The sequence below is a fragment of the Hibiscus syriacus genome, unplaced genomic scaffold (assembly GCF_006381635.1).
Source record: "Hibiscus syriacus cultivar Baekdansim isolate YM2019G1 unplaced genomic scaffold, ASM638163v2 tig00113721_pilon, whole genome shotgun sequence".
Lineage (NCBI taxonomy): Eukaryota > Viridiplantae > Streptophyta > Magnoliopsida > Malvales > Malvaceae > Hibiscus > Hibiscus syriacus.
The window spans coordinates 360,113-381,660 of record NW_024063468.1 but is presented as its reverse complement, the minus strand read 5'-3'; the positions used below and the strand labels follow the sequence as shown (position 1 = coordinate 381,660).

General features: G+C 38.2%; 2 protein-coding genes and 2 pseudogenes across 3 annotated transcripts; 3 read left to right on the top strand and 1 right to left on the bottom strand.

The window, feature by feature from the left end:
* The first annotated feature begins 262 nt into the window (after nucleotides 1–262).
* On the top strand, nucleotides 263–2,008 carry LOC120186833 (growth-regulating factor 8-like). Of its 2 annotated transcripts, XM_039190669.1 has the most exons (5): nucleotides 263–614; nucleotides 741–893; nucleotides 978–1,302; nucleotides 1,388–1,460; nucleotides 1,545–2,008. In XM_039190669.1, exons 1-5 carry the CDS (start codon nucleotides 278–280, stop codon nucleotides 1,950–1,952), a joined length of 1,296 nt encoding a protein of 431 aa, XP_039046600.1. In that variant the 5' UTR covers nucleotides 263–277; the 3' UTR covers nucleotides 1,953–2,008. The 2 variants fall into 2 exon arrangements, with proteins under 2 accessions (XP_039046600.1, XP_039046599.1); XM_039190668.1 differs by having other exon boundaries at nucleotides 981–1,302; nucleotides 1,388–2,008.
* Nucleotides 2,009–2,729: 721 nt separating this feature from the next.
* LOC120186880 lies at nucleotides 2,730–4,645 on the bottom strand (annotated as a pseudogene).
* A 3,496-nt stretch (nucleotides 4,646–8,141) lies between these two features.
* On the top strand, nucleotides 8,142–13,588 carry LOC120186894. The gene is made up of 9 exons (XM_039190726.1): nucleotides 8,142–9,300; nucleotides 9,522–9,892; nucleotides 10,294–10,804; nucleotides 10,883–11,406; nucleotides 11,524–11,682; nucleotides 11,787–12,102; nucleotides 12,222–12,292; nucleotides 12,414–12,536; nucleotides 12,872–13,588. The coding sequence occupies exons 1-9, from the start codon at nucleotides 8,460–8,462 to the stop codon at nucleotides 13,220–13,222; spliced, it is 3,267 nt and encodes a 1,088-aa protein (XP_039046657.1). The 5' UTR covers nucleotides 8,142–8,459; the 3' UTR covers nucleotides 13,223–13,588.
* Nucleotides 13,589–13,985: 397 nt separating this feature from the next.
* Nucleotides 13,986–20,778, top strand: LOC120186864 (annotated as a pseudogene).
* The last annotated feature ends 770 nt before the right edge of the window (nucleotides 20,779–21,548 follow it).

Here is a 21,548-nt window from a genome sequence, read left to right as displayed (position 1 = left end):
TGGAAGCAAAGGAAGCAAAGCGAAACGCATGGCTGAAAATAGCGGCACCGCTCCACTATAATATCTGCCAACTTCTCTTTTATATATTACTAACAAACGCCACTGGTTTGGCTTGAGATGTGTGGAGAGAAACAAAGTGGGATTGATTTACAGTGTCGGGTAAGAGTTCTTCTCTCTCTCTCTTATTTTGCGAGAAAGAGTGAAAGTAGTTTGGGTTTAAGGTTGTCTTGTCTTTGCTCTGTTTCCTTTTTAATGGGAAAGTTGGCATTTTGAAGACATGGATACAACAACGAACAATGCTTTTGTGGGTAAAGATGAGGGTTCGGGTAGATCAGATCAGAGCTTCATGGTGATGAAAATGCCAATGGCTGTTCATAATCATGACCCTCATTCATCATCACCATCATCATCTTGTTATGTTGATAGATTTGATGGAGGAGCTAGTGGTGGTGGTGGTGGGCCCGTTGTTTGCAACACAAGCAATCAGGAACCATGCAGGGGCGACATATACGATGTTGTCGGTGCTGCTTCTGTTTCTTCTGCTGCATTTGTGTTAAAGTCTCTGCACCATCACTCCTTTTCCGCTGACCCTTCTTTCGTCCATAAATTTTCCGGTAAAAAGAAAAGAAAAGGCTCTTCTTCTTTTTTCCTTCATCCATTTTTGTTCTAATTTTGTTTTATGAAGTGATTAAAAGAGTGTTATAGATTAATGCATGGTTCTCGAAATTTAATGAAAGTAGGAGAAATGGCAGCACCTGTGAATGCTAGAGTTCCTTTCACAGCAGCTCAGTGGCAAGAACTGGAAAGGCAGACCATGATATTCAAGTACATGATGGCATCTGTCCCTGTCCCTGCTGAACTACTCTTACCCGTCACCAGAAACTCTTCAAATGGTAATCTTTTTCTTCTTATTTCGTTAGCTTTTTTCTTGAATTAATTATAAGGGGTCGTCGGCATGCAATTTTTGTTTTTGTTAGTAGCGATGAAGGGGTCTTTGGAATTGGGGTTTTCGAGTAATAGCTCCGACCCGGAGCCATGGAGGTGCAGGAGAACAGATGGGAAGAAATGGAGGTGCTCGAGAGACGTGGCGCCTGACCAAAAATACTGCGAGCGTCACTCTCATAAGAGCCGTCCCCGTTCAAGAAAGCCTGTGGAATTGCCAAACCACTCGTCCAATAATGATCACAAATCACATACACTTAACAACATGGCATCTGATGGCACCAAGCAGGTTCATCAAACCCCATATTTTACAAGCCACAACGATGCTCATTTGTTTACATCTTCATTTGATCAATCCAGGTTAGTATGATTTTCTCAATGTTATAAATGCATGATGTGGATTTGTTGTCTTACACTAGTTACTGTTCATGGCTGTCCCGTGAAGGTGCTTGGAATGGTTCGTGAAAGGGGAGACCACCGTACCTTTTGCCAGCAATTCCAACACCGAGTGGCAGCAGTTTAAAGCACAAGGGACAAATTATGGGGGAAATGCAGCTGAACATCGTCAGCTAAATTTGCAAGCTCAACATCTAAACGAGCAGTTTAGCCTCGGTTTGACCTCTTTGGGAGGAGCCTTGAATCTAAACCAAGCACATTCACAAGAAACCAGGGCCTTCATCGATGCATGGTCAACAGCTGACAGAGAGGTTGTTGAAATGGATGGAATAGGGAGCAAAAAGCTACCACTCTCATCTCTCACACTGTCAATGTCAGCTGGGAATATTGAAAACATTCAAGAGGAAGACGATGAGAACAGTCATGAGATGGGCGGTTTCGGTTTCATGGGCTTAGCAACGGATAATGTGAGGGCTTTGAGACCATCACCCCAAATGGCGGATACCATTTCGTGGATGGGGTCGTCGCCTGGTGGACCACTGGCTGAAGCACTGTGTCTTGGCATTGCAACTAGTCAGACCACAAGTACAAGTAGCTGCAGCAAGAGCACATGAGACGTCCACCACGGCTAAGTAGCAGCTAGCTAGCTAACTCTGGTTTTTAACTAATGGATAAAAACTTTATTAACTTTGTTAATGTAAGAACTTTGCTAATATTGGACAAAGGGTTTTCTTAAATGGAAAAATCAATGTCACTTTTAAGCCCAAAAGCGATGATTGGTGAATGGCTGAATAATCTTTGTTTCTTTTTCGTTTTGGAAAAAAAAGGGGGCGGGGCATGCTTTGCTTTGGTCTCCATCCATGCTTTTACATCCCATATAGCTCATTAATATCAGTGATTATGAATTTGTAGTGTAGAAATATGAATAGATATGTTTAGTTTCCATTAAAGTCAATGATGCTATCATTTATCATCATCAGAAGCTTGCAGAAGGAATATGTTAGCAATCTATCACTTGTCGTTTTTATCACATTTAGTAAGTGCAGTAGTCTTTATGGGCCAAGAGTCTATTAATTAGCATCCATAAACGTTTTCTTAGGTAATGGGTGTCAGAATGAAACTTTTCTTCATTTAACCTCTTTCTCAGAAATAAGAAAAAGATGAAATTTCCATTAATCAAGCCACAAATGAATGGAGAAACTTTTATTTACTTGTTAGTTTTTAATAGTGTTATTGATGTAAGTTTCCTTCTGATATTTTGACTGTAGACCTGTTTAATTTACTCACATGCTATATTATGATTAGGTGCTGGGAATAGAAAAGAAAAGGGCATAGAACTATTGGGCCCAATGGCATCTGAGACAACAAAATCTTTGAAATTCCATAAGAATAAACCACTTTTCCTAAGCCCATATGATGCATTTTAACTTCAAAACAGATAATGTACCAAGAATGAAGATGTACATCGATAATCATGCCTCATTTCAACCACCTTAGATCAGTAGTTGAACATGGAGAAATTTCACCCCCAAAACTTTCTGTGTAGGAAGAGTAGAGTGATTCTTTCTCCATCCCATAGTGACCCTCAATTGCACTCTTGAAGCTAGGGCTTCTCAAGTTCTGGCTAAAGCTACTGCCAACATGGTTTTCAGGAGCTGGATATGAGAGTCTTCTTAGCTAAAGACCCACCTCGTTCCCTCTCCGGTGTCGATGGCCTTTGCCTTGGTGTACTCTGGGATCGCACCTTAGCCTTTGCAGACTCTGTGGCAACCATATAATTCGGCACTGCGTTTACATACCGAGGGCTGGCTGAACGTACTTGCAAAGGCTTTGTCTTGCAAGGTGAAGGTGTGGGTGGAAATTGATAGAGACAGAAACCGTGGGGTTCTCTTTCCATATGGGGAACGACAGAGTGTGAAGTGGAGAATTGTCTGTGATGTTGATATTGGGGTCTTCTGATTGTTGGAGAAGAGTAGGATCGGAGCTTAGAACTATCTATTTCTACAGTCTTTATGGAGTCTCTTTTATCGGTTGATGTCCTGTTGTTGCTCTCCCATTGCTTTGTAGCCATCCACCGGTCAAGCCATTTAGTTCTTTCTTCAACCTCCTTTTCGTCTTCGCCGGATGGGTTCCTTCTCGATCTCCATATCTTATATGTTTTAAGATTATTATCAGTTAAAACCATGCACTGGTTCCAATACAACAACACTCATGCACTGGTTACCTGGTTTGATAAAGCATAAGCAAGGGCCTTCTCACGTTTAAATGCAGCTTCCCTTCTGTTCTGCAACAATGCTTCGATCTCTTCACTTGTCTGTGGCATGTCGTCCCATTCATCTGTTGTACAGCTAATGTCTCGGGACTGTGGCGTAAAACCAACCACGTACTCGAAATGAAAAAGATAAATGAAGTTTTTAAAAGAAATAAAGTTGATTATGGCTTATACTTACTATGGACTTACGCCTACGAATATCTTGAAGATATCTAGACTCCCACAACGAATTGATTTCATCAAACATAGACTTTCTGTACCCTTCATGTGAAAGCCTTGCACGTTGTTGATCCAGCACTCTGTCTTGTACTCTAACCAAAGATTGCATGCATTTCAGTGCCAACTTTGTTTGCCGTCTGACGTTGTGTCCCCTCACTAAAGCTTGAAGCTTCACTAGCCCCTTCAGTGCACGCAATGCTCTCCTTGCCTTCACAAAAACCATGAAAAAAACATAGATTACTAAGATACAGACTAGACAGTTGCAGGCATGCAGGAGAATCTTTTAATGGTGTAACTTCACTTACTAGGTAACCTCTGAAAGCTGTTTGAATGACAACAGCAGCATAGTGTTCTCTAACGTTGGCATAATTTGAAGGTATAGAACTAAGCCTAACGATCTCAACCGCCGCTTGAGCTGTCGCCACTGCAACTTCAGCTGCTGCCGCGGTGGCTGTTGCAACGGCAATCACGTGACGTGTCTCTGCAAAGTCCATTGATGCATTCACGGGTACTGTGGTCTCTACAGCAGCCTCCGTCGGTTCCTTTGCTCCACATTGTTGAACATGATGATTGATATTACTAGGCCATCTAAACAGCCATCTCCTTTTCTCCCTCTTCTGCACCACCAAAAATTGATCAAATTACACAAAAACAAGCATATACAAATGCAGTTAAACAACAAACTACTACCTTTTCTTCTTCTTCCTGCCCACATTCTTCACGTCTTCTGCTACTCCTTTTCTCATTATCTTTACCCGGAAACCTGAAAGCCTTTTTCACCATCGACAACCACGAGGCAGCTGCGTTCTTTCCCATGGTCAGGTAGATGATTAATTCCTTCACAAACCATGAATATATTTGTAAAGGAGGGAAAGAGAGAGAGAAGGGAAGATTATGTTCATTTGTTGCAGAATCTAACAGGAGGTAGGAGCTCCAACATATCTGCTAAGCGGTAGGTGTTTTCTAGTGGCACGGGGAACAAAAACAAATGAGGAGAGTGTCAGATACTTTGTCACGAAAAACCAGTAAAAACACTACCATATTATATGATAGAAGATAACATGAGAAAGAAGAGACTAGAGTGTTTAATGTTAATAGTTTTTCTGCATAAGAATCCAAAGTCCTTTGAAAATTGCTAGGCCTTTTCGATTGACGAGTCTTTTAAAACAACTGAACAAACCCCATTGGCTTCACGTGGTTTATCGGCAGCAGCAGGAGGAGCACTGGTTCACTAGAGAAATTATTTTTTCTTCTTCTTCTTCTTTTGTTGTTGTTGCTGCATAATCGGCATTGACGATTCCTAGAAGACCACCAAACGTACCACCAACTTGAACAAAGGCCAAAGGGAATCCCCCTTGGATGAGTTGGCTACTTGGCTCCATTTCCATGGCGGACTGGTCAAACTTTGATTCTACTGCATTCTATATAGTTTCCCAAATTGTTTCTTGTCTGCAAAATACAAGTGTAAAGGACAAATGAAAAAAATCCAACACTATCACCAACAAAATTTCCATTGGATTTTTTTACAAGCACTGGCCGTGCATGAAGGCAGGGTGGGGCTGGTGTTGCTGCAGTTTGCTGCTCTTGTCTTGAGGTCTAGTCTAAACTCTCAAGTCCCCCACATCTTTGCTCTGTGATGTCCTTTAAATGTACTTGAGTTGAATCAGAATTATTGTCACATGGTTTGCTCAACTAGCTTTTTGAATCGTCTCCATCTCCGGTAATCGCACGCAACAGCACTCACTTACATGCATTAAATCCTTCAAAATTTATATTCTATTCTAGGTAATGGTTTAAATGACGTTGTTGACGGATTTCCATCCTACAAAATTAGATGAGTTGTATCATATATTACTAACTTCCAATTAAATTTATCTTTAGATCATAAATTGATATCATTGTAACATATGAATTTTAATTTTGTATACGATTATATCAGTGGACGTTAAGCGGTAAATTCCGTGTTGATGTAAAATGATAATGGACATATTGATGCTCAACATGATGTTGCTTAGCCAACGAGTGTTGGCACAAATGGTTGGGATTTATGAATTTGAACTTATAAGGTCAAGTTCGAATCTTACCATCGTCATTCTTGGAGGGTAATCTGTTAATTTCTATGTAAATCCCAATTGTAAATTTCTATTTAAATCCCAATTGAGCCTTAAGTATGCCTTAACCCTGGACTGGAGAGTTATCTTTGACCTAAATTTATTTTTTGTACAAAAAAAACATGATGTTGCTTTTAAGGACTATATAAAGTCTATGATTTGTATATCAATATTTTCATTAAATTTTAAAAATGCTTTAGTTTTAGACGTTAAACCTTTCTATCATTGTTTGTTGTTAATAGTGTTCCATCACCTTCGTCATACGTAATAAGATTAATATTAAACCGTTCATATTTAATTTTTAGATTGGTTTTATATGAAACACACTCAAAATCGATAGAAATATATCTAAAGGTTCGAGATGCTAATATTTTGGTCTATTTCAATGTCTATTTGATAAAGTTATTTTTTATTTATGTATTTTGTCTTCTTGAAATAATGTTTCTTACATTTCAAATTTTTGAACAAACACTCTAAACCCCCAAAATATGAGAAATGCCCAAAATCGAAAAGTGATGAATTTTTGTTTAGGCATAATGCCGAAATAGCCCCAACATTTATTAAAATTGTTATTTCAGCCTTCATTATTTTTTTTAGAGTATTTTAGCCATCAACATACCATTCTATACACCTAATGTTTTATTGAACAATCACTTTGACCATTGTTCTTTTTACTTGAGCATTTTGCCCCCAAAACATTTCAATTTAGGGAAATAATTGGACTATTCATACCATGTGAAACAGTTTCCATCAACCATTATTGATCTCTATCTGAATCTCTTGTGCTAACCTTTCCATGCATAAAACAAAAATATACGACGACAGAGGATCACCTTATCTAATGCCCTGGGTAGGAGCAAAGACTTCAATCATAAAATCATTCCAAAGAATCTGGGTAGAGACGTTGTAATGCATTGCATTATCAGGTGGATGAGGTTATATGGGATGCCTATATCCTTCAAAGTATATTCAATTAAGTCCCATTCTAATCTGTTATAGGCTTTTTCGAGGCCAATTTTTATCGCCATCAAACTTCGCTTACCGGTCTTCTTTCTCATATAATAGATCACATCCTGTGTGATAATGTTGTTGTCAATTATACAATGACCCGACACAAAACTTGTTTGGTTATCAGAAACCTATTAAGGAAGAAAAGGATTCAGGCTATTCACAATAATTTTTGTAATAATTTTGTACAAAACGTTACACAGACTGATAGAACGAAGTTGGTTACCAAGATTTGCAAACAATTTCGAGTTATTGTGTTGCATCGCCTTGTCAAATGGGATATTATAAATAATTATTTAGGGTAAACTACGCCAGTGGCCGCTTAACCATAGTTCCTTTTTTATTTTGATCATCATTTTTGAATTTTTGTCAATCATGTCACCCACCTATTTAAATCCATTCAATCAGACCACTTGCCGTTAACATTTAACGGAAGTGTTGACGTAACTGTTAATAAAATTGGTATAATTACACATTTGATCCTCAATATTTATACATTCTTTCAATTTAGTCATAATTTTAATTCAGTTTAATAAATTTAATCTCCAATTAAGGGACGACACGTGTCACATCTAATTTAAAGGATATTTTATTAATTTTAATTATTTTATTTTATATTTAATCTGATGTAGACACGTGTCACCACCTTATTTGACACAACATAATCTAAAGAAATTAACTTATCGATGCATGGGAGTCGCATTGCACTCCTTGCGACTCATGTAAGTTTTGCATTGATCCAAACTTGTCGACGCATTAAAAATTATGAAATTGAAACATAAATGATTGAATTACCATGAATTTATAGACAAAGTTTTATATGATTAAATGTTAGGGTAGACGTATTACAATCTTGACGTCTCCCTTATTTAAGCTTGAAGGTTGCATGGTGGTCCATGCGTCTCCTATAATGACTGTAACAGACATCCTATTCAAACAAATAATTATAGATTATTTTTCATTCACATTATTAAATTTGTTTTCCCAATATATTCAATTATTTTTTACGGATGGATGAGTTAAATATCAGAAATCAAATATTTTTAAACGTCCTAATGAGGCATATAATTTACTGGGTTGTGGGTGGATGGGCTCGGGCCACTAATAGAGAAAGGAATTGGATATTTTGAAGCCAAGCCGAAGAGAAAAGGATGAGAAAGTTAGAGGCGGACGCCAAAAGAACTCATAGTTGTAGTTTCCTTTTTCTTATTTCATACCCTTTTAGTTCCGGTCCGACCCTGCACAAGGCTGAAGCAATATTCGTCAACCCCCTGCGGACGACGAGAAAGTCTCGAATCATCGTATCAACAAAGGGTTTTAATGTTTCCAGGTACTCGTTCCTCAATTTTAACTTAATTGTAGGCACAAAAAAAATGATAGGAAAATGATGTTAATTTAGCCCAACAGTTTTCGTTCAATGTGAATTGGGGTGGTTGGGATAGGAATTTAGGAACTTTTAGGTTAGGACTTTTTGATTCTTTTTTTTCTAATTAGGGTTTAGGATAACAAATATGAAAGGCCGGACGCATCGGGCTGAACCCCATGACGACTGGGGAGACGGTTCATGGACCGTGGACTGCATCTGCGGTGTCAATTTTGACGATGGTGAAGAGATGGTGAAGTGCGATGAGTGCGGCGTTTGGGTGCACACACGCTGCTCGCGTTACACCAAGGGGGAAGAGCTGTTTGCCTGTGATAAGTGCAAGAACAAAAGCAACCGTAACTACAGTGAGGAGACGGAGGTGGCGCAGTTGTTGGTTGAACTGCCGACGAAAACAGTTAGGATAGAGAGTAGTTCTACACGGCGGCCCTTTAGGCTTTGGACTGATATCCCCATGGAAGAGCGTGTTCATGTTCAAGGGGTTCCGGGAGGGGAACCTGGTTTATTTAGAGGACTGTCTGGGGTTTTTACGCCGCAGTTGTGGAAGTGCTCTGGGTATGTGCCTAAGAAGTTTAATTTCCAGTATAGGGAATTCCCATGTTGGGATGAGAAAAAGGAAGATAACAAAACTGGTAGGCTAAATGAGATTGAGAGTGGGAATCTGGCTGATAATGGTGCTGGTGTTCTTTTTTCGTTGTCCAAGGAGAGGGTTTTTTCTGCTCCAATGTATTCCAAGAAGGATGCTTTAAATGAAGGGAAGAAGAGTGAGCATGAAGACGTTGATGGAAAACGTTGGCAGAATGGAGTAAAGACAGATAGGGGTGTTCTTCAGCCTGTTATGGTAGCCTCCGGTGAGCAGCAGAAAGATGAGAATGGGTTGTCCAAAGATAGGAGTACAACGAAGAAGGTTAGAAGTTCTGCTGAGAAAGAGGCGTGCGAGAAGAAGAGAGCTGAACAGCCCCATACAACAGGTTATTTAGCTTGCTCTGCAATTAATTTAATGCTGTATAATATTTGCATATCGAGAGATTAATGTTTCTATTTTTTGATCATGAGAAATTTAGTTATTTCTTCAATAATACTTGTTTCATACCATGGAAGGAATGGTATCAGTGAACCTCATCTTTACCAGAGTTGGCATATGCATGTTGACTCCAGGTTCTTTTTTTTTTGTTTGCGTTCTTATTAATAGTGTTTAGACCCAGCTGTGATGCAAAACAATTGGAATATTATGAAGACAGAGTTCTGAAGCCTTGCACAACTGATGTTCAGAGTGGAAAGAACAAAAATTTTAAGGACAGTGTGCTTCAAGAACCAAAATCCGATGGTAATCTTGCACTAAACCGTGCGGTTGAAAGGCCTAAGAACAACGCATCAGGAAGGGAGCATGCTTCAGAGGTCTCATCTTCTGTTTTGTCTGGACACAATTCAATTAGAGAAAACGGTAAGGAGAAGGCTGATGATCAATTCCCCCCAGCTATGACAGGCACTGCAAAAACAGAAGATCTTGTTCAATTGCCATTAGTGCACAAATATACTGGGATAACTCCTGCTAAAGAAGAGGTATCTTTGTTATGTCTTCCATTCATTGGTATCGTGAATACAATTTTGTTTCTTTTTTTTTTTGCCTAATTTAATAACTGATGGATATTATTTTATTAAAAAATGTATATGGGAGAAGGAAAGTAGTGCTTTTAGTTGGTGTCACCAGCGCTATCACAGCCTCCACCCTCTCCATCTTCTATTTTCTAGAAGCAAATCTGTGCTTGTTTTGTCAGTTTATGTAAAATCAAAAGCAACTCTGTGATGATGTTGTCAGGGTTTTCATAACTAGCATTGTGTAGTTTGCATGCAAATGCTCCACATGCTTTTGTGTAAAATGGTATAGGGCTATTTAACAATTGTTTAGGTATGCTTTTGGTTTGACTTAGCATTTTATGTAACCTTTTGTAGTCTTGCAACAGGGTGATAGCATGGCAATTAACAAAGTAGATGGAAGTCCTCAGGAACATCAGGTTGATGTTTTGGCCAGTACTGCCCTGAGAGTTCTGGGTAATTATATTATTGAAGATTCTAACAGAGGCATGTCTCACAGCTTTGATAAACCTGTGATTGAGGCGAAAAGAAAAATGAACGATGGTGATTCTAATGTTTTCTTAATTGATAAGCGTTCTAATCCTGATGATACTAAAGATACTAAGATATCTTTCCATCAGATACCAGAAACAGAAACACCCCAGATGAATGACAGGGCTGGAGGCGATTCACATTCGTCTCACAGTAAGGCGAAGGTCTATGAGTCGGAAATTGTTGCTGATTGTCATTCTGATAAAGCAAATGAGTTGTCTGGCGATTGTTCGTTGCTAAAACATGATTTGGAGGGTTCTGAAGTTTCTGAGTCTGTGAAGAAAAGTTCATCAGAATCCAACCATAGTCCTAGATCTGCTGAAGAGCCTAAAGCAAGTATAAACGTTCTAACCTCTGTAGAAAAGTCTGACCAGCGTAAAATGGTAGAATGTGTTGGAAAGTCATCTTCCACTTCATCTGCTGCCATAATCCCCATATCATCTATTCCCGATGACACTAAACCTATAGATACTCAGAATAATACAAAGCAATTAGTAATGACTGACAATAACATCAGTAAGAAAGATCATGGTACAAATGATGTGCCTAGGAATGAAGACAGACTTGAGTTATCACATAAGGCAGCAAAAGAGCGTACAAAATCCTCTTCTGGTTCTACTTCGAAAGTCTCACACCACCAAAGCAGGATTTCAAATACTTCCATTTTGAAAAGAACCATATCTGAATCTAAAGATTCTGCGCCTTCCTCATCTTTAAAGGCATCTTTTGTACAGAATTCCTCAGTTACCTCAGCAACTGGTGAGTCTATTGGTTCACTGCAAAGTCAGTCTGCCACGTACATTCAACAAAATAAGACATCAGCTTCTGGTTTACCACAGAAAGGTGAAAAGTCCAGCCAGTCAAGTACCCAGATAGCATCTAAGGTTACTCATGCATCGTCAGTACATCCTCTTGCAACATCAAATTCCTCTACTCTGAGTGATGAAGAGGTGTGGGATCAATTGTTATATTCTAATAATATAATTTATTATACCTTCTCGTTCAGATTTTTTAATGAAATTTTAGGAGCTTCCTTTGACAAAAAAATTCTCCCTCTTCAATTTCAGCTTGCTTTGCTTTTGCATCAAGAACTTAATAGTTCTCCGAGAGTCCCTCGTGTTCCACGTGTGCGGCAGACTGGTAGTTTTCCTCAGCTGGCATCTGCAACTGCAAAAAGCATGCTAATGAAACGTGCATCTAGCTCAGGCGGAAAGGATTGCAGTTTGGTAATAAGTGCACTTCCTTATCTGATATTTTTTAGCCTACTTACAGTTCCTTTTTACGTAATGGTTGCATTGGTAAGAGGTTTTGACAAGAATGGTTCTTCTAGGTCCCTAGAAGAAAAAACAAGGATGCATCTAAAGATGGGTTCCGTGGATCTCGTGAGCTCGATCATGATGCTAAAAGGACTGATAAAGTGCGATCTTCACATGATCAGAGACAAGATATTGGTTCTTCCATGGATGTTTCTGCTAAAAGGAATGACAAGAATGTACATCCCACACCCGCCACAACCTCAAACAGTGGTCCTTCTTCTTCAACTGAAGCTAATGAACAAAATTTGCCATTTGTACGTAGTTCACCCAGAAATTTCTCTGATGATGATGCAGGCACAGGTCGTGGTTCTGTACCTCGTACTTTACCTGGTAACTCTCTCTCCAAGCAAGTATAATTTACCAAAATTTTCCTGAATTGCGATCAATCTCATGTTTATTTGCTCACTCTCTTTTTAAGAATCTACAATAATATTCCTTTGCATTTCCAGGCTTGATAAATGACATTATGAGCAAGGGCAGGCGAATGACATATGGAGAACTTTGTAATGCAGTCCTGCCGGTATGTTGCTTCTGTAAGGCGAACTGCCTACTGTCTGTCATGCGCCTTCTTTCTTTTTTACTTCTGATAGTTCTTGGGGGAATAATAGTTTCTTATTCTTTCTTTTCTGCTACTGCTCCAGCACTGGCCTAACTTGAGGAAGCATAATGGAGAACGATATGCATATTCTAGTCATTCTCAAGCCGTCCTTGATTGCCTAAGAAATCGACAAGAATGGGCTCAGTTAGTTGATCGTGGTCCTAAGGTATGCACATAAGTTACGGCTTAGCATCCTTTATTATTTTGTTTGTGCACTGTGTGATCCTGAGGACTCAAAACCATTCAGTCAGTATGGTGTGTACTTTTCCTTTGTGATTAATAATCATAGTTTGCCCCATTTCTTGCAATCTTGTCCTTGCTTTCTCCTTTTGGTTTAGCCCATGAAAATCTGAAATGTTCTGAACAAAAAGGGTAGAAAATATATGCCAATGCCAGCCTTTTGGAAAGTTTGAACTGTCAATTTGAACTCTAATGTTCTTTAAAGAATTTTCTTATAGTTGGTTCTTAATTAAAGATCCAAATCACGTTATGGTGTAACAGACTAATTCAAGTAAGAAAAAACGCAAGGCTGATGCTGAAGATTCAGACGATAACGAATTCAGCAAAGGAAGAAGTACGAAAGAGTTAGAAAGCAAATGCCTCGAGTCTCAGAAAGAAGATTTTCCCAAGGGCAAAAGGAAAGCCAGGAAACGCAGGCGGCTGGCTTTGCAAGGAAGAGGAATAAAAGATGTCCAAAGGAGAAGGAAAGTAGATTTCAGTGATGATGATGATGGTCCCTTCTCTAATTCAAGCGAGGAGAGCATGTTTAGCGAGGATGATATCCAAGGAAGGGGAGCTTGCCCGGTGGGAAGCGAGGCCACGACAAGTTCGGATGAAACAGGGTCCATGTAACTTCAACCAAATAGAGTTATGATTTTCAGCTGATTTCCGGAGATGATGAAGTGGCCTGGAGTTTTAACATTACGACAATGCTCTTCTGTTTCTCTTCTCCCATCTGCCGATCCCTTTAGATGATTCCTTGCATTGTATTTTCATGCAATGATCGCATTTTGTGTGGCAATGGGTTCATGCCAGATCAACGATTCACTATGGCTTTCAATATTTGCTAGCCAGCCCGATGCTTTTCCGGCTGACTTACCGGTTGTAATTGTAACTGTCTGTTGGTCTGTATGATTGAAATGTAACGCTAGTACTAGTACTGTACATGGACGGATGTTTTTGGTAGTATAGCGTGTGGCTGCCACAAGTTTTACGGTTTAATACAGTCTCAATGATTTTTTTCTTTTGTAGATGATTATTTAAAGATAAATTATGAGTAGATAAGTAAAATGGAGAAAAGGATGTGAGTGTAGTTTTTATTGATCGAAATTATAGATGACGAGAAAAGGAAAACAAATATCGTTTTCTGTATTTAGCAACTGGATTATTATTACTTCAAAGAAATCTGTTTTCTTTATTTTGTTAAAATATAATTGAACTCGAGAAGTGTCAAAATATGCACAGAATAGTGAAAAAACTTTAAAAAAATTGGGTTTGAATCTATTATATTTGGGTAATTTCCCGTTTTATTGTTGCTTGAAGCCTATAGAAAAGTGAGTCAGGAAAAGATTAGGTCGTTGAAAGGACGGTAAGTTTAAGTTGGGTCTGTCCACTTCGTTTCATTTCCTCCCCCAACCCCCTCTCCCGATCTGTTTAGGGTTCTCCTCGGTATTCATTTTCTTAATTTTTTTTCCTCTTTGAATAGAATTGGAGTTTTGGCTGATGTTTAGGTGGCGATTCATCGTTCATGACGATTCCAGATTCGGGTTTCATGATGGAGAACGGGACATGTAGCCTGCCGTGCACGACCGAAGAAGAGAAAAAGATCATTACTGATTTAGAAAACGAATCTGAACGTAATTTGAAACCAGGCAACTTGTATTTCGTTATTTCCAGCAGGTCCGTTTTTAAACGAATTTCAACCTTCTCTTTTTTTTCCTGGTTTCTTTCTGGACTGGATCTTGAAGAAATGCATTTGATTTTTTTATTTAACTCAATTACCTAATTCTTAGCATTTTATATTAGTTAATTGTATGAACGAGACTTTTTCTTTTCCTTGACAGCTGGTTTCGAAGGTGGGAGAGGTATGTTGGAATAGACCCTGATGAAAATTTGATTGGGAACCGATCTTCTGATTATCGGCATATCAATGGATCTTCTTCTGTCATGGCAGAAAGACCTGGTCCTATCGACAACTCTGACATTGTTGAGAATGGAAATGATAGCAATTGCAAGGAAAATGAGATTCAGCTTCGGAGAATGTTAATGGAAGGGCAGGATTATGTTTTGGTACCACAAGGAGTTTGGGAAAAGCTTCATGAATGGTAATGCTTCACTTAGAACTTTTTTGCATTGATATCTAGCATGAATATAGACATACATGCTTTGCTCATAATTTTCAAGTTACCAATGAACTTGAAGATCTACAGTTGAAAGACTTTGAGAGAGTTATAAGTCCTTTTAAATTGTAATACTTTGATGCTTATTCATGTTAATAGAAATGGATACACATGCAAAGAATATGTACTTACTTGATCATGTCATACACCTGAATGTACCTATCTTTGGTGTACTTATTTGGGAAGATATCTTGTAAAATTTGCTTTTGATTTTCATGGATAGGTATCAGGGAGGGCCAGCATTGCCGAGAAAGATGATTTTGCAGGGTGTTCTTCATCGAAAATTCGATGTGGAGGTTTACCCCCTTTGTCTTAAGTTGATAGATTCCAGGGATGAAAGTCAGTCAACTATATGGATAAGCAGAAAGGTACAACTTTTATTTGCATGAATTGAGGATTTGTCCCTTCGTTTGTTATCTTGGTCAGGGCAGCCAAATGGAATGTAGTAGTTTTATTAAACATGTTTTAGTTTTGATGTCTTTTAATTGTAAGTTTTAAAACCCAAGTCGAAACTGGAAATGGTTCCATTTCAAGCCAATTGCTAAAGTGATCTGGAAATGCCTTTTGATTTCTGAAGTCTTATTTTTGGTGCCCTTGAAATCATGCAGTTTTCTTTTAGTTTTACCTTGCAGATTCTAACCCCCTTTGGTTGGATGTTATGTTAGGCTTCTGTAACTGAGCTTTTACAGAAAGTCTGTGCACTTAGAGGAATAGAGCAGGATAAGGTGGGCATATCATTTTTTTTTCAAATCATGTATTCTTAATATAAACACTACATAATATTTTTTTCTTCAAGTTTACGTGATAACATGAATTACATGTTTGGTTATATTGCTAGGCTCGCCTCTGGGATTACTTCAACAAGAGAAAGTATTCACAGTTGTCTGTTTCAACCAAAAGTCTAGAAGAATCCAACTTACAGATGGATCAAGATGTGAGGACCCTTTTGTTGTCCTTGTTCCCATTTCTAATTGGTCTCCATTTACCTGTATGTTTGCTGAAACATCACAGATTCTTCTGGAACAAGTTGATGGGCGTCATTCTTCTAGATTTGGCATGGATTCTACGGGAAATGAACTAGCTTTGGTTTCCTTGGAACCTTCAAGATCACCCTTGACAATTGCTGGTGGGTCAACCTTATCCAATGGGCGCTCTTCAGGTTACACAACAAATCTGTATGCAGGAAGTTCCTTAAGCTCTAGATTGACAGATATGGATGATGGTTTGGATGCGTATAACTCTGCTAGAAAAGGAGAGAAGGGGGGTTGGCTGGATTGCAGAACCTAGGAAATACTTGTTTTATGAATAGTGTTCTTCAATGTTTAGTGCAACTCCCCCTCTTTTTTTTTTAGGAATATAAGGCCTCGTTAAAAACCTCCTTCTTGATTAAAGGAGCTTGTAGAAAAGCTCCTTAATCAGCGGAAGGAGGAAAAGAGTGCCTTAAGATTTCATTAACCATAAGAAACATAAGATACAACCAGAATCGCCTCCCCCAACGTAAACAAACAACCCAAAACAGCCGGAAAAACCCTATACAGCAACATTAACAGCGAAATCCATCTAAGCTATAACAACAGTCACAAAAATGACTGACCAGACTTAACACCTGAACTAAGCCCGAAAACCAACACATAAACAAAACAACTAAAGCAGAAGCCGAATATCACAGCTGAACCAAACCATAAAATCCAAAATCAAAAACAAAAAGCCCTGAACTTCCACACGAAGAGTACAAGAATCTTCTTCCGCCTAACTGCCTCTTCTAGCTCGACTTGTCGACATAGACCATCTGAACCTCCAACTTTAGAGCCTTCAAGATCAGAAAAAACTTCCTCTCGATGCACCTTCCTCTGAGAATTCTTGCTTTGACTTTAACGAGACTTCCTTTGGTGGGCCGAGAATTTTTCTTGAAAATTTTGGAGAGAACTAAATATAGCATTTCTCTCCTCCAAAGCTCTTTGTTTCTGACACCCATCCACTTTCTCGGATTTCGATAGCCCCATCCCCTGACCAGCAAGCACTTCCTCATGTACCACCAATACCTTAAATCCATCAGTAGGCATGGTCGAGGACGGCACAACTGGCAGCTGCACGTTATCTTTACTTACATCCTTAGACCCAACGTGCTAGTGTAAGTTATTCAGTTGGACAATTTTGATACCTCTTGTTGACCACTCCACAAAATCTCTAACAATAAGTTTCCTTGTGCAGGGAGAGCTTGCTCTTGCATTTGGTGACTTGTTACTAAAATTATGGTCCTCAGGGCGAACTGCTATAGCTCCACATGTATTCAAGGGAAAACTTTCTCGGTTTGCACCCCAATTTAGTGGTTACAACCAGCAAGATTCTCAAGTAAGTATTTCTTGTGTATGAATATTATGTTATCCTGCATTGCTAGGAATTTAGTAGTATAAAGTAGTTGGATATTCGAGGATGTTAACAACCTTTATTACATTGGCAAGACACCAATATGGGAGTGAAATACTTGTCTGACATGACTTGGAGAATTGTGACTCGGCTTCTTTGTCCTTGAGGTAAAAGAAGAAGAATGGTACATAATAAGAAAAAAATAAGAAAAATGAGAAGTTAAGCACATATTAGATTAGGGTTTAGGATTACGGTAATGAATGCTTGAAGGATCCTATCTCTTAGTTTTTGACTTCTAATCATTCCAAGGCTTTGGTATGGAGTATGGATCTTTTGTATTATACTAAAAACAACTTACAATGTTGTTTGAGTGGTATCTATGGATTCAGGGTTGCATCTATTCTGTTTTATCATATTTATGCTTTCTATAATGGTGGAACATTTTTGCTTTAGGAACTTCTGGCTTTCTTACTGGATGGGTTGCATGAAGACTTAAATCGGGTCAAACAAAAACCTTACATTGAAAGGAAGGATTCAGATGGTCGTCCTGATGAGGAAGTTGCTGCTGAGTGTTGGAAAAATCACAAGGCCCGAAATGACTCGGTAATTGTGGATGTTTGCCAAGTGAGATATTTAATATTTTGACTAAATGTTTTGATTTAGAGTTGCATATAAAGGTCTTCTTTAAAGTTATGTTGGAGAGTCGTATCTGGATTTTTCATGGGAAATATAATTACTATTTAAGATTTGTTGTCAGTGCAATTTAAGCAGTTTTATGACCAGTTACATTTTTTCTGGATAAAATTAGAATTGCCTTTTTTATATTTTTCATTATATAGTTTTTTCCATTCATTAATATTAGGTCAGACTTTAGGTGCCTAGTGCTTTTGTGGTTCCATGCTTAATGTTTCCCTTGCTTATGTAATTGTTTTCATTCATCTTGCATCATGACTTTTAGTTTCTGAGCATGGAAATTGGGCTGGTTTTCCCCTTTTTACTAACAAATGGAATATTGTTAATAATGCTCTTGCCTCTCAGGGTCAATATAAGTCTACACTGGTTTGCCCAGTTTGCCGCAAAATTTCTATCACCTTTGACCCCTTCATGTATCTATCATTGCCACTACCTTCAACTATCACTAGGAAAATGACAGTGACGGTGTTCTATGGTGATGGAAGTCATCTACCAATGCCATTTACAGTCTCTGTGCTGAAAAATGGTTTCTGTAAAGATCTTCTTTTGGCATTAGGTGCTGCATGTGGTCTGAAGAATGATGAAAGCCTGATGCTTGCCGACGTAAACATATCTTGGATTGGTTCATAATTTTTATAGTTGTTTAAATGATACATTACCTTGATTGGCTGAAGTAGTAAATCTTCAATATCAGGTATATGAAAACAAGATTTACCGATACCTAGAGATGCCTTTGGAGCCATTGGCTTCGATAAAGGATGATGAACACATTGTGGCATTCCGGTTTCAAAAGAAAGCGATGGGGAAAACTAAGCTAGTAATTTTTCATCGATGGCAGGAAAAGTAAGTTTATTCTTTTGTCTCTCTAGTTATTGGGATTTTCCCCTAGCAAATTGTTTCTTTTAATCTGATTTACTATCGGAGATATTTTGGACAATTAAGGGTTCATAGTTTCATCTATCATTGCAATTGTCTTGTTGTTGTTATTATTACTTTTATTATTATTTCTTAATTAGAAATCATCTTTGTCGACGCAATTCATCCCTTTGATTGTGCACACCATGTGGAATGAATTTGCTCAAGTATATCTGCGGAAGGGTGCATGACTTTTACAGTGCTCTAGGAACTGAGAACAGAGTTCTTTGGCTTCTTATTTTTGGAATAAGGGTTTGAAGGAATGGGGAAAATAGTCTTATATCAATCTGTTAATAGACACACACACACAGGCGGTGGATGGAAATTTCTTCTCATGTTCTGGCTCAAGTATTTTGAGTAAGGGATAAAGTCATATATGAATATGTTGAATAAGTTGGCTTTTTCGCCTTTTTTGTGTCTCTTTTCTTTGGTTAAGATTTTGAAACAATATATTGGGCTTTCCAGATCCAAATCAGATTATCGTGTCACAGAGCTTTATGGAACTCCACTGGTTACTTATTTGGCGGAAGACCAACCAAGTGGAGCTGATATTGAAACTACTGCTTCTAGAGTACTGTCACCTTTCATAAAAATTTCTTCAGCTAAGGCTCATGTTAGAAAGGAAAATGGCTTTCACTCGGACGGTCCTGACAAACAACGCAGCCATTCTGATGCTGTGTCGGTTGAAAATGCAGAACCTGAGGGTACTTCGAGCACAGACTTATCACTTCTACTCCATTTGATTGATGATAGATTTATGACCTTCAAAGCTTTTAAGAAGAATACCCTTTTTGAATCTGGGAAAATTTTAAGGGTTGTGTTAGATTGGACTGACAAAGAACAGGAGTTGTATGATGCCAGCTACTTGAAGGACATTCCAGAGGTTCATAAAGCAAAACTTGCAGCATAAAAGACCCAGCAAGAAGCCATCTCTCTAGCTTCAAGTTTAGATGCTTTCTTGACCGAAGAACCTCTAGGTCCTGATGACATGTGGTAAGTGGTTAAAACATGTTTAAATGCATTTCAGATGAAAGGTGCAGATTCTCGCTTTATCGTAAGCAATATTGATGTTGTAATGTTATGTCTTGAATTATTCATGCAGGTATTGTCCTAGTTGCAAGGAACACAGGCAAGCTATAAAAAAGCTGGACTTATGGATGCTACCAGAGATTATTGTTTTTCACTTGAAACGCTTCACTTATGGCAGATACCTTAAAAACAAGATAGATACATTTGTGAATTTCCCAGTTCACAATCTTGATTTGAGCAAATTTGTCACGAGCAATGATGGGCAAGCTTATATATACGAGCTATATGCCATCAGCAACCATTATGGTGGTCTAGGGGGTGGGCACTACACTGCCTATGCGAAGGTAAAGTGATAATCTAGCTGATTAGTGTTTTATTCGAATTTTTATGACATTTTTTTATCATGGATTGCTGATGGTTATTTCGAATTGCCTTTCATATGATCTAGTGTTTTAAGTTGAAGCTTTATCTTCCACTTTCGCAGTTGATCGACGAGAATAGATGGTACCATTTCGATGATAGTCATGTTTCTGCCGTCAATGAATCTGACATCAAGACATCAGCTGCTTATCTATTGTTCTATAAGAGGGTAAGAACTGAATCCAAGGTGGAGGCAGGAAATGCATCAGTCATTCCGTATCTTAAGGCACTCGACGAGTGCATTCTTCAATACTAGTGCTTATCGATCTGCCTCCATTTGAGGTTAGGCAGTCGGCCTCACCTGCAATAGCCACCGTCATACTTCGCGATGAACTGATGGTTTTAGTTATCTGAGCAAAACCCGAGCCAGCCATCGGTGACCTAACACATGGGACCAACTCACGGCGACGGAATTTAAAGGTAGGTGTGAATATTACAATCAGTTATATCAGTCGCTGAAAGAAATTTTGGGCAGAGTACTACCAAGTTTGGTTGCTAATATTAAGCTATTAATCATTGAAGGCCATTTGATATTTATTATTGTTTAACGATGCATGTAAATCTTGAAAGTTTCCCATTTTGTTCGATCCTTTGTTTCCTTTACAATATTGCAATGAGTGGTGTCTGGGAACTTTGACATGTAAAATAAAAGAAGAAAAGCGTAGAGTTATCTAGAATCTTATTCAAATAAAATAAGTGTTTTAAGCTATAACGTTTTTCACGGATAGGTGTTTGAATTATTTTCTTAGTGGATTTAGTGTTCAATGTTACAAATGTTATATTTTAGGTATCCGGGCAATTAACGGCGATAAATTTTTTCGTTGAAGGATACGTGTCATAATCTAGTCGTTTTGAAATTTATTTTTTTAAAAATATTAAAAATATTATTATATTTATAAAAACTTTAATTTCTCTTAAGTTATAAAAAAAATCTCTTAAATCCTAAAAGGCCTAACCTTAACCCGTACTCGCTTCACTTTTAGTCAATGGCCATCGTTATCGAGGTAGTTCTTATTATTCTCCTAGTCATATAACGTTATAGTTGTCGTCAATTGATTATTAGAATTACGTGAGATCGTGATTTTTATCTTAGGGTTCGTAAGATATAAACTATTGATTCGTCGTCGATTGATGACGATTTCATAGGGGTTTTGATCGTCGGGAGAGGTGAGGTCGAGTTGAACTTCGTCGACGGTAAAGGATGACAGTCGATGCGAGTTTAAGGGTTAAAATGAATATTTTTTTAAATGTTTGGGGTTATTTTAAAATTTATGTTTTTCTTTTAAAAATATAATTTTAATTCTTTTCAATTTTTTTTTTTAAATTATCAAATTGTGACATGTCTCACTTAATGA

What these genes read in the sequence shown, in the direction of transcription:
- LOC120186833 (XM_039190668.1), top strand. Translation starts at nt 278, where the DNA reads ATGGATACAACAACGAACAATGCTTTTGTGGGTAAAGATGAGGGTTCG. An exon ending in TTTCGTCCATAAATTTTCCG is followed by an intron (nt 615 to 740) that starts GTAAAAAGAAAA and finishes TAATGAAAGTAG; the next exon opens with GAGAAATGGCAGCACCTGTG. An exon ending in TCTTCATTTGATCAATCCAG is followed by an intron (nt 1,303 to 1,387) that starts GTTAGTATGATT and finishes TGTCCCGTGAAG; the next exon opens with GTGCTTGGAATGGTTCGTGA.
- LOC120186894 (XM_039190726.1), top strand. Translation starts at nt 8,460, where the DNA reads ATGAAAGGCCGGACGCATCGGGCTGAACCCCATGACGACTGGGGAGAC. An exon ending in CTACTCTGAGTGATGAAGAG is followed by an intron (nt 11,407 to 11,523) that starts GTGTGGGATCAA and finishes CTTCAATTTCAG; the next exon opens with CTTGCTTTGCTTTTGCATCA. An exon ending in TTTGTAATGCAGTCCTGCCG is followed by an intron (nt 12,293 to 12,413) that starts GTATGTTGCTTC and finishes CTACTGCTCCAG; the next exon opens with CACTGGCCTAACTTGAGGAA.